Genomic DNA, 12,672 nt, shown 5'->3' on the forward strand with positions numbered 1-12,672 from the left:
TCCATAAACATCTTTACTACTGGTTGCCTTAAACCTATTCACTTCACTACCGGTAACTATATCTAGATTATTTACAACCTTCCAACTGAACCTAGATTCTACATTAGGAACTTTCAACAAGTAATAAAAACTACTTACATAATTTACATTATCAATAATTTAATCAACTGAACTAATGAAGTAATCGTTGAAGCCATTGGCAGAGGCAAAAGTATTTTATGAGAAACACTTTGAGGATTGTTCCTGTAAATAAGATTTCATATAGTTTAGCATGACTTTGAAATTTATACGGCATTAGTTGTTAACTTAGCTAACTTAAGCTTCTATCGGTACTTTTTCTTAAGCAGTTTACTAAGTAAAGGCCCAAGATCAGGTATTGTCTTACGCAGACCGATCAGTAGTACTATAAGATTTTTAATTTGACCAAGTTAGGCTGTACAGCAGTTGTTGGCTTTAGGTTTAATTTTGCCACGATTTGGTACTGTCTTAACATTAACAGAAAAGAGTAAGTCAATAATTATTAAAAAGTTGGAAAAATCCCTCGTTGCCTGGGAGAGATTTAACTAAGTCAAACCAATTAGACACTTGGAATAACACAGAATTATTAAAAGCCCGCATGTTTGTTTCATTAAAGTATTTAAATTCTACAGTAGTCTGGCTGAGCTTATTGGGCAGAAGACATTTAAACTATAAAAAATGTGTTTGTGATCAGCAGTCAGATGATCACCTCATAACCTCATAATTCCATGTGTCATTATTGGTTAAAAAGGAATCAAAGGGAAGCATTCCATCTAGTGGGCGTAGTTATAGAGTAAAAAAATGTTAAAACTCCTTAGAATATTAAAAAATTCAAAAGCATCATTACTGGTTTTAACTAAGTTAATAGTCCTCCTCCGTAGACTAGTGCATACAGTCACGGCTCTCTAACTAAGAAATCACGGGTTCAAATCCTGGGGAGGTCCAATCATGATAGTAATAATAGCCACAGTGACCCAAAATAGCCTAGAGCTGAGGCTTCATAGAGAATAAAAAAACTAAGTTAATATTGTGATCAGTGCCAAAAACAATGGACATACCTATAGATACTAAATACGTAAGACATTGTTCGAGAAGTTCAAAGAACGTATACACATTACCGTTAGGTGATCGATACACGGCGACTACCTTCAGAGACACTTCCGTCACCATAAGACCTGAAAATTTACAATGGATCTCCTCGCAATAGTTACTCAAGTACAGGGGTCTTGCTGTGAAACCTGATCTCTCCTCTTAATAGACTGCAACTCCGCCTCCAGAAGAACTCCTACTATAGTGGGCAGCCGTTTTTGAAATTTGACTATAGTACATTATCTCGTCGGTGGGTAACCAGTGCTTACAAACACAACGAAGGTCCAGGTCATTCGGCAGACAATGACTCAAGTTTAGGTATTTCATTCCTAAGGCACTGAATAATGATAGTGCAGAGTTTAAACGAAAAGTTGGTGGGAGAGCTTAAGAAACCAACCTGCTGTTTACTCCTCTCACTAAAAAGTACTCGACAGAACAGCAGTTTTGTTACTTTTTGGAACAATTTCACATACAAGTGGACTAGTTGGCTAGAAGCTGGCATTCAAGAAACAAGAAGTGAAATCAGAAGATTCACCGGCCTTAAATGATTTTTAAGTGTTGCATTTAGGGTTAAGTTAAATACACTCAGCCTTCACATTAGACTCAGTTAAATAATTTAACATATCAACTTTTGTCACAACCTGTAGCTGATCTAGATACAACTTGATAAATTATGTAAAATGTTTAATTATTTTTACATACATACTGAGCTACCACAGTTTCTACACATCTTCGTGAATCGTCCTGTACTCGTATTTTAGAGAGTATGTGTTCCTTCTATAGTAAACTCTTTTTAAAAGCTTGAATTTGTCTTAATGTAGTATACTATAAAGTATTAAGTATAGTAAATTTATAGATTAGCTGGAACAGCACTACGAAACCGCTGGAAGGATTATTTCTGGTCAGCTGACATGATATTTTTTGGTCACTGGACCGAAACGAAAAATACAAGTGTAAACAAAACTAACCATAACCATAACATAACCAAAAATTAGTATTGTATGAGTAATGCAGTCAGTATAGATAGTGAATTTCCGTGTGTTCAATGAATAAGTTAACTAAGTAAGAAATAGAAATCTTTTAAATTATTGCGGTTGGTGTATAAAACAGAATTTAATCATGCATGAGGCATATGAATATGCACAACTTTTAAAATTAACGGTTCATATCGAGTCATTAGCTGCTTATGGTAGGTGAATCCCATTTCTTATTTTGTAAGTAGTGAGTTACAGGAAACAAAATATCTATAAAATGAATAGTGATATGCTATTTAAAACTAGTTTTGCCAGTATTTATGTCAAATGTTTTAGATTTACAAATTTAACAGTGGTAAGAAAGGTTTAAATAGGTAATTGCAGCTGTAGACCTGAAATTGTTTTGCTTAATTAGTTTAACTTAGTTGGATTAGTATATTCTTAATTAAACTAGATAGGCCTACAAGGCTTAGGCCATTGATAGTTTTGTAACCAGACAGCTTGTTTTGGCTTTGTGAATAATTAGTTAGAGTAGGCCTACCAATAGGCTAGTAATATTGCTGTTTCAGATTAGTACTAATGTTAATTTTGACAAAAGGCCTACCATAATGTACCCAATAACCGATAAAATTCAAAATAACAATTTTAGTTGAGGTAGCACTATTTTGGTTCATTAACACATTCACAACGATGGCTCAATTCCGGATTTTTTTATATCTCATTGAATTTTTCAATAATAGCAGCAAAAAAACCGTGATAGTTTTTTATGTTAAGTGTCTAAGTATAACAAGAAATTTATGTAGCCTTCACAGTTTTGCACAATGCTTTTTTTCATGTACCCCAGGGGATACATTTGAAATATTAATTTACCTTAAAAATAAAACAATTATGCATCTGACGGGCTAAACAATAATCTGAGATATTTATTTAATTGCGGGATTGAATTTAACAAACCGCCAGGACAGGTAAACAATAAAAAGCTAATAAGGAAATGCATAGTACCATATCAGGCAAACGACGTGCTTTACAAAATCCCTATTTGTACTCGATCAAGTACATGATGGCAGTTGTGAAAGATCGCGTATACCCGATGGGCTACATGTTATTGTGAACATGTTAATGGGACTGTCCGACAATTACCAGCATGTTTGGCAAAGGCATTTTTCTAAAAGATATAGTCATATTACATTTCTAGGTATGAAAACTGTGTTATCAAAAAGAACCAGAAGTTTTACTGACCTTGATTTTTACACAGTTTTTTTCTCTAAGCTTTAACGTAGTACCTGTCTAGACAGTATTTCCTCACATTGGGTATAGCTGCACAGCCCTTTAGCATGTTTATTTCTTACAAAATAACACAGAGTAAGGTAATTATAAAGATGCATTGGCTGTTTACCCGTGTCTGCATTATTTTCAACTAGTACCTAGCCTACTTGATCTGAGCTTGAAATTAGGTACTATCTTGAGGGATGTTTTTATTTTTTTCATCAGAAGTGCGGGGTGGAAGGAGCCACCGAAGTCCTCACTTCTGACCAGGGACATATCTGATCAGTACTTTCTCGTGCTTAGATCACGTAAGGTGATTTGGTATAGAAAATACCAATCATAAATCTAATATAAAAATAACACACATTCATTTACATAGGAAATTGAGATCCGTTAGAGTAGCCTTTGTGTTTCACTGCGACTGTTCGTTAGACTTTGTATTTCACTGAGACTGTTTGCACAATAGCTCATAGAAAGTAATTATACTTCATACAGAACAAGTTTGAAGTTTTAGAGGTCTACTGCAAGATTGCAGCACTTGATAGATAATAAACCGAGCACTGCAATGCAGTTAGCACAACTGTTCGGACAGTTCCCCGCAGTTTTGGCGAGGTACATGCTCCTTTCCAGACAGTAGGCTATAACAAACGTGTTTAAATATGTTAATGGAATTGTACTCTATAGGCTAATAATAAATACATTGTTTAATAGTTTAGTTTGGTGTGTGGTAAAAAGTTGTCAGGACCAAAGACAAGTTTGTATTCATAGCACTTGCACTTTGAGTAGTATCTGTGATCTTAAGCATCTAAAATCTAGAACTATATTTCAAGTTTGATTACACAAAACTGTGGGTTATGCAGAATACCTTTTAATTTTAAAATCATACTGTATATTGTTTATTGTTAAAATGACACTATAGCGTTAATGTTCATATTGTCAGTAATAAACAGTAGGCATAAACTGGTACTGATGACTTTTGTCAGTTATTTTATCATTTATTTATCTCTAATAAGGCAATGAGAGATGTGTTACTGTAATTGATAAGCAACACTGAGTTTCATTTCATGTAGACTACAGACATATGAAAACATGTTTAAACATATATGAAGTGGTAGTGATCAAATAGAAATCCAAAATTTGGTAGTAGTGAATTAATAGAAAAACCATGGCCCATCTCTTTTAGGTAAACATGCAGGTAAAAATGCAGGTTTCCTGAACAACTAGAATATGAAGAAAGCAGACAAAACTGAATTATTAGAAGAAATATCACATGATTAATGGAGTTGTTCTATAATAATACAACAGAAAATAAGACCAGCTACATACTGACATCAACCCTTTAATTGGACATTTGCATGTACTCATCAGTTGCCTATATATTAAACAACTTGCACTCCTGTGGTACTAGTCTTTTTGGCACATAAATTTTATCTTTTAGCCTATTCCAGTATTTTATACCAAGTAGATGAAAAAATAAGCCTTAATGTTTATGAACTTTTATGAGTACAATATCAATTGGTTTAGAATAACTTTGTAGCCTTATAGCCTAGATCAATTTTACAAACACCCTTTATTCAATATTGTTATTTCTTTTGTTAATTTGTAGGAGATCATTTGTTGGTCGGTACCAAACAAGGGCACTTGTTAATGTACAAGGTCACGTCTCAATACGGAGATCCAAAACATGAAGTCACTTTGCTACGGTACAGCAAACATTTCAGTAAGAAACCGATTCAACAGCTGGCGGTTGTACCGGAGTATGATATTCTAATCAGATTATCAGGTATTGTATGTTGCCTAATCAAATTTGTTATAAATTATTTACTAATTTAGTATTACATATGTTACTTAGTATTAAAAGTGTTATAAAAAAAATAAATCAAACAAAACATATATTATTGGACAGCAAACTTCCTTTTTTACATTTAAATTACTACACAAACAATATAAGTAGTCTGATATGAGTTCTCTGGGATGGAAGTCTGTGAAAAACCACAGAGCACTATCAATATATCTTTTTATGTCTGTATGCAAACCTTTTTTAACTATCAACATACAATTTCTAAAGGAAAATCATTATTATACTCCAGATTAAAACTGGAGTAGGTATGTTTATTGTTAAAGTACCTTCTTGAGTACGTCAAAATTGAAATAATTACAAAGGTTACTTGATTCCAGATTTAAAGATGCAATTCCTCAGTTTTGGTTGTTGAGTTTCCATTACAAATCCCTAATCTATTGCCCAAAAGTCACTTGTTACTACCCTAGCATCATCACAAAAATCTTACATTTTACATAATGAGTTTCAAGTTTCCAAATTAAATGTGCACACCCTTATACTGTTATTTGGGCCTTTGGATTATGAATCTATGTTTAAATAGACCCTTGGACTCGACTACTGCTCCTTAGATTCTTGGACCCAGTAGTTAAATGTCTTGTATCATGTTCTTATCTCTTAGTTCCAACATTGAGGCAGCAGAAAAATCCAGAAAGTACTTTGGTAAAGTCCTGTAGTTTGTATAGTGTGGGTTTGTAATGCGTTAACTCAAGTTTTGTGATACAAGTCTGACTCTTTATCATTTGGCTCTTAGCTCACATCAACCCCTCATTTTTATTCCCTGTTATTTTGTACCCACTTCCTGGTCTGTAATGTCCTCTGATATACTTGATGTCTTAATATATTATTTCCTTTTGTCTCATCATAAATTTATTAAAACTAATTTCTGTGTTCTCTGAAATTGCGATCTGATTATGAATTTCCACTTATCAGCAAGATTTTGGTCCTGGTCATTGACTGCTCTTGTCCCTAGATTGTCTAAGATCGCTAGCTTTGTTTATTCTGTTTTCTTTGTGCTAAGAATGTTAAAACTGAAGGTATTAATACGGATCTGTACAATATATGGAGAGAATAGTGTAATTTATAAGAAAGTGACCAGTGTTTATGAGGGAGATTGAAACAAATCTGGCATTGTGTTTGTGACAATGCTAGGTCACATGTTGAATTACACATACAAGAGATGTTTAACAATTCAAAATGAGTTACGTGATCAACATGTACAGTCCCGGTTCGGGAACTAGATTTTTAACTGTTTCTTAAGTAGAAAATGGCTAAAGCCAGATATGTTTGAAGATGGAATAAAAATTCTTTATCATTAATTACATGTCAAGTTTAGTAAGGGAGAATTATGTTGAAGAATATCTTGTTAGAGTTCAGTAGCTTTAGTTTATTTGTAACAAACTATCTCTTGTACCGGTATTGTTTTGTAACTTAACATAAGTTACTTCTCAACCCTTGAATTTTAAATGTTTAGTTGAAAGTGTATTTTAAAACTTTGTAATGGTTTACATTCTTACTTAAAGGAGATTCCCTTAAGTATGTGAAAGCTTTTTTGCATTAAGCTTCAGTCAGGAAAAAACTGTGTTCAATGATGCGGTAGGTCCCTCCATGGGATTTGGCGAGGGTTAGTGAAGCCTATCACTCAGGGAGACATCTCAATAATAAATTGAGCTGTAGACTTCAAATTTTATGTGAAACTTTATTTCTACTTAGACAAGATTGAGTTTGATGATGTTGCATGTCCATCCATGGAAAATGGTTGAGGGTAAGCAATGTCTTTCACTGGAGGGGATATATTGAGAATGAAATAATATGGTCTTGAAGTTTGGAGGAAACTTCATTTTCACAAAGGTAAGATCAATTTCCCCTCAGTCTATGTAGAGCGACTGAACATTACATTACAAATATTAAGATATATGTAATTTAAAATTTTTTTAGTAAACAGATAGATGAAATAGGCCTGGTACCCATCAGTAGTGCTGAGTGGAAAATCCCTGTAATTCTTGGAAATGACTTTTAAATTTGGTCTGGCACTAATATATTAAAACAATTGTTTAAAGATCACAATTTAATTCTTTAGCTTAACATTTATTAATTTTTACACTTTGTTGCAGATAACATAATATGTGTACATGATATGTCGATAATAAACTTCCCAACAATAACAACGGTCCAGCAAACCAAGGGAGCTACACTCTTCACATTGGATGTTAAGGTATGTGACAATCAATACTTTATTGTACCTAGCAGTGGTGTAAGTACGGGTGTGGGATGAGGGGGATGGATAGAAGAAAAATATTTGTGTAACAACTATTCATCTAGTTAAAAATGCATCATTTATTGTTTTACTTTGAATTAGGACTATCTAATTAATACAGATCAAAATTTATTCAGATTTATTTCATATCACCCAGTGGTGCTTTTCAATCAGAATCATCCTTCCCTCCCTAAAGCCAATTCCCAGTTCGCTACTGGTACCTAGTCTTACATTTTTGGAAAATGGATCTAATATCTATTTCCTCTAAATACTGCACAGAATTCCTTACAACTAAGACTCAATCAGTTATATATATATATATATATATATATATATATATATATATATATATATATATATACATACAGTATATATATATATACATATACATACTTACAGAAACAGGTTATTCTCTTCCAACAAATAAACCACGGTATATTGGTTCAAAACATTTATAAATTTTCGTGTATCTAAGCACATTTCTTCAGATAAATATAAATGGTATAAATATTTACATAAATTATGACATAAAAAGTGGGTAAGAACTCAAACAAGAAAAACAAACATTACAAATAAATACAGTAGATCAGCAGCTGATGGTCCATGACATGACGTGTGTGAATAAGTAGACGAAAAATAAATGTATCTTAAATTAAGACCCCTTAAATGTCTTGTCAGAAGTACCAAATGGTGTGCAGTTTCACTTTTTTTTCAATTTAAATCTATTAAGGCTTTTGTTTGAATTTTCAGGGATCTATGCCTTTGATGGTGTAACAATTTTCTATATGATTTTGTTTATGGGCATTGATAGTGTGACTGGCTAAAGGTTTTTCTATATCGCTATAGACAATGTCAAATTGATGGCCAGTTACTCGTATACGTAAAGGATTTGATGTTTGGCCGACATACTGTTTTTTACAAAATTTACAATCAAATTGGTAAATAAGGTTTTTAGTGTTACAGTTGATACCTTTGATAGGATATACATGATTGGTTACATTACTTTTGAAATTTTTACTTGTAGACATGATCTTACAGGTTCCACAACGAGGTTTTTGGCAAGATTTACAACCAAAGGACTTGTGATTCCTTATTTATCTTTTTTAGAGGATCAGTACAGACCAACATCTGTTAACATCTGTTGGTGGGCTTTTTGAATACAACTCTTGGAGATTTTGAAAATAAGTCTTTAGTTTCTTGAGAATTTTGAAGTAGGTTAAAGGCTGTCCTCATAATTGAGTTTATTTTGTGAAGGCCACGATAAAATTTTGTTATGAATTTCGGATCGTTTTGGAGAAAAGGATTATTATTTTTGTTTGATGATTGATTCAAATTGTTCTTGATAACTTTATCGGGATATCCTAATTTTGTAAAACCACAAGTTAATTTATTGATATAATTAATAAAATCGCCCTCATTACTGCAAAGATTTTTCGCACGAATAGAAAGACTCTTCGGAATACTTTTTTTCACATAAGTGGGGTGACAGCTATTGTAATTCAAATACTGCATAGTATTTTTGTCTTTTACATGTATTTTAGTTTTTAACAAACCAGACTCTATAAAAACATCTACGTCCAAGAAAGTAAGAATTTCATGAGAAACTTTCCAACTAATATGAGGGTTGAAAACATGTTCAATGTATGTAGAAATTCTTGAAGGAGTTCTTCCCCGTGATCCCACAGAAAAAATACATCATCAATAAAACAAAACCAAACCAAAGGAAGATGGTTCTGTGAATTTAGGAATTTTTCTTCCAATAATCCCATGAATAAATTGGCAAAAGAGGGAGCCATCCTTGTTCCCATGGCTGTGCCTTTGACTTGTAGATAAAATTAAGGAACCATGTCAGCGAGAAGGAGACCACTGTGTCCCTATCTACTACTTGTCATTACACATTATTTTGTCCTAACATTACACAATTTTATCTATTGATTTAATAAATTTTGTTTTATTGCACCACGTGCGGAGCAGTCACCGGCGACCGCGTGCCATTGTTTGTTTAAGGGTTCAGTTTGGTTCAGCCATGCTCATATTTGGTAAAATATTTTTACCGCAGTCAATGTGTTAGGGACACATAAAGTTATGATCCATGGCATAAGTGTAGAGGTTGTGAGGAAGTTATTTACTGTTTGGTCATTCAAGTTTCATCAGCGTAGAAGTTTGAGATATTAAATTAAAACAATATTTCTTTTTTTAAACATTTTTCTGTATGAGCTGTTTGGCTCACAAAGTGAGTTAAAGTAAATAAACAATTCTGCAAGCTGCAGCCGCGGTTAGACCCGCCGACAAGTGGCAGTTGCCTCACCTTTATACAGTTTTCTGATCTGACTTACCTTACAGTAACCGTACGTGAGTTTGTATTACATTTATGGGAAAATTAAACAATTGTTAGTGATTAAAATTACTGGAGAAATATCATATAAAACAATGATGTGATACATAAGGCTGATTATAAAGGATTTAATGAATTTTTGTTTTGGCATTTTTAACTCTCCATGATATATTATGGAATTTATTAAATTTTTCATAAACTATAGTTTAATGAACTACCTATTGGAACAATGCAACAAATTCACAATAAAATGCAATAGCTTAATAACTTAACTAACACACAGTGGTTCTCAGTTTTAGAACAATGCAATGGTTTTAGGCCTCCAAAAATAGTAAAATTTCATGGCTGGACACAATTATATACAGGCTACAAGTGACAAAAATATTTTTATTATAATGGATTCAGTAAATATTAAAAATGTTTATAAACAACAATGTTTGATTCACAACAAATTACAAATCAAATGGTGTACTTTAAAATCAATATTGCATTCTAGTATATAAGAATAAATCACCTCATAATAAATAGTGATTGGCGACTGCAGTGCAACAAAAGTGGAATTCCAAAATGGTACTTACTTTACAAACATGTCTCTTATAAATTAAACCTTTATTTGATGAAGTAATTTATATGTATATTTTATAGTTCAAGGACAACAGTTTTATTTATATGTTGGTTCTATGTTGTCAGCACCCTACCTCCCTCACAGGTGGCTCATCAGTGCTAGTTCGGATGTGTGCTGTTGTCAAGCGAAGACTCCTGTTTTTCTACTGGAAGAATGGAGACTTCCACCCATTAATGCAGGATGATATCACAGTTAAGGATGTTCCTCGTGCTTTGGTTTGGTGCAATGAGACCATCTGTGTGGGTTTCAAAGGAGAGTATTCACTTGTCTATGTAAGTTGTTAATTTAATTTTTAATTTTATATGTTTGAATTTAGAAGTTAATGCATAACTGACAGGATTTTAAATTATTTGCAATAACTACATGTAATTGAATTTGATTTTGTCTATGTAGAGGTTGGTTAACAAATTGGCTGTACAATCATATAACCAACATTGGTGTGAAATGTATTGGGGGCATAGCGGGGTGGCTAATATTGGCTAACCTTGTAATAGATGTTAACTCAATAGCCAGAGCAGATTGGATACTCATTCGGTTCATCTGTACAATAATGTTATTTCATTACCACGTAACTAACTATAGGTATTAAAGGAAATATTCAGAAGTAATGAAATAAGTTTTTTGAAATGAATTTATTCAGCACTTAAGGAATTTGTATGAAGTCTATATAATAGTACAAAAAAACTTAGTAGAATGATGTGTATAGTATTTAGAATTATACTTATAGCTGAAAAAACACCAGAAGGACCTATTCCCAACATCAGAAGCCTAGTGTCCAAGTTGTCAACAGACAGTGAAATGATGTATATAGTGTTTGGTATTATGTTTACAGTTGAACAAAAACCAGAAGGACCTGTTTCCAACATCAGAAGCCTAGTGTTACCAAGTTGTCAACAGACAGTGAAATGATGTATATAGTGTTTGGTATTATGTTTACAGTTGGACAAAAACCAGAAGGACCTGTTTCCAACAGGGACTAAACATCAGGAGCCTAGTGTCACTAAGTTGTCAATAGACAATAGGATGATGTATACAGTGTTTGGTATTATGTTTACAGTTGGACAAAACCCAGAAGGACCTGTTTCCAACAGGGACTAAACATCAGGAGCCTAGTGTCACCAAGGTATCAGAAGACACATTCGTGCTGGGCAAGGACACTCAGAGTGTGTTGATGAACACTGCCGGAGATGCTGTCTTCAACCTGGCCGTCAAGTGGTCTGAGGTTCCCATCCAGCAAGGTAAAACACTTCTTGGCTATTGCTATGTGTATGACTATACGAGGTGTGTTCTAAAAGTAAGGGGAATTTGTAAGTTTTGCACGCTGGGTAAGTAGACTTTTTTTATTATGCTGGTACTCATGCTCCTGAAATATAGTAACATTTACAGCTGTATTCATTTTTTACTTTTTCAGTGACAATTGCTAAGGTTAGACTTGTTTTATGAACTAAACGATTTTCGTTTGGTAAAGCAAATTGATTAAAGAATTTGTATCAAATTTTATGTAAAAAACAAAATAAAATGTAACAAAGTGCAGGAAATGTTAACACAGATCTATGGTAAGTTTCATATGAGTAAAACTTGTAAAAGGCTTTACAAGTGGTATAAATATGTCAAAGAAGGCCGTAAAGAAAAACCGATGAAAGCGTGAAATAAATGAAAGAAATGGTTATTAAGATCAGAAAAGTCATGTATGATGTTGGCATGTCAAAATTCTTGAATTTTGAATAAAAACAACGGTCTATAGAAGTTGCTCAGGAGTCACTAAATGAAGTCAACAACAATGCAGAATTACTGAAACGTGTAATAACAAGTAACTAATTGTGGGATTGCGGTTATTACATTAAAACCGCATAAACCTCAATTATCCTAGTGGAGGCATTCTGGGATAGCCAAGACCAAAAAAGACTCAATAAGTGCAGTAGACCTTGGTTTATGCTAACTGTGTTCTTCGATTTTAATGGCGTAGTGTATCATGAATTCTTTCCGCAAGGTCAATAGGAAATACTATCTTCAAGTTCAACATGAGAATTGGAAGAAGTATTAGGACAAGTGCATAATATCAAATGGAGACTATTTTGAAGAAAATGTGATCATTGCTAGGCATTGAACCAAGTGGCATTATTACCACAGTAACAATATTAATTTAGACAAATAAATATATTATATCTTTTTCAAAAATAAAAAAATTCTCATTATTTTTTTAACATACCTTGTATATAGACTTTGTTATCACTAAGGACTCGTGTATACCATGATGATGGCTGCATTAGG

The 12,672-nt window shown here is 33.1% G+C and overlaps 1 protein-coding gene across 1 annotated transcript in view; it reads left to right on the forward strand.

Annotated features, from left to right (window-relative positions):
• The first annotated feature begins 2,071 nt into the window (after nucleotides 1–2,071).
• The window catches only part of LOC124357070 (vam6/Vps39-like protein), a 48,464-nt gene continuing 37,863 nt past the window's right edge, over nucleotides 2,072–12,672 (forward strand). Inside the window, exons 1-5 of the mRNA XM_046808476.1 lie at nucleotides 2,072–2,296; nucleotides 4,954–5,130; nucleotides 7,299–7,399; nucleotides 10,467–10,673; nucleotides 11,459–11,639. Of these exons, the coding sequence (XP_046664432.1) occupies nucleotides 2,227–2,296; nucleotides 4,954–5,130; nucleotides 7,299–7,399; nucleotides 10,467–10,673; nucleotides 11,459–11,639 (736 nt within the window). The 5' untranslated portion in view covers nucleotides 2,072–2,226. The remainder of the gene's footprint in view (nucleotides 2,297–4,953; nucleotides 5,131–7,298; nucleotides 7,400–10,466; nucleotides 10,674–11,458; nucleotides 11,640–12,672) is intronic.

This window comes from Homalodisca vitripennis, chromosome 3 (genome assembly GCF_021130785.1).
Source record: "Homalodisca vitripennis isolate AUS2020 chromosome 3, UT_GWSS_2.1, whole genome shotgun sequence".
Lineage (NCBI taxonomy): Eukaryota > Metazoa > Arthropoda > Insecta > Hemiptera > Cicadellidae > Homalodisca > Homalodisca vitripennis.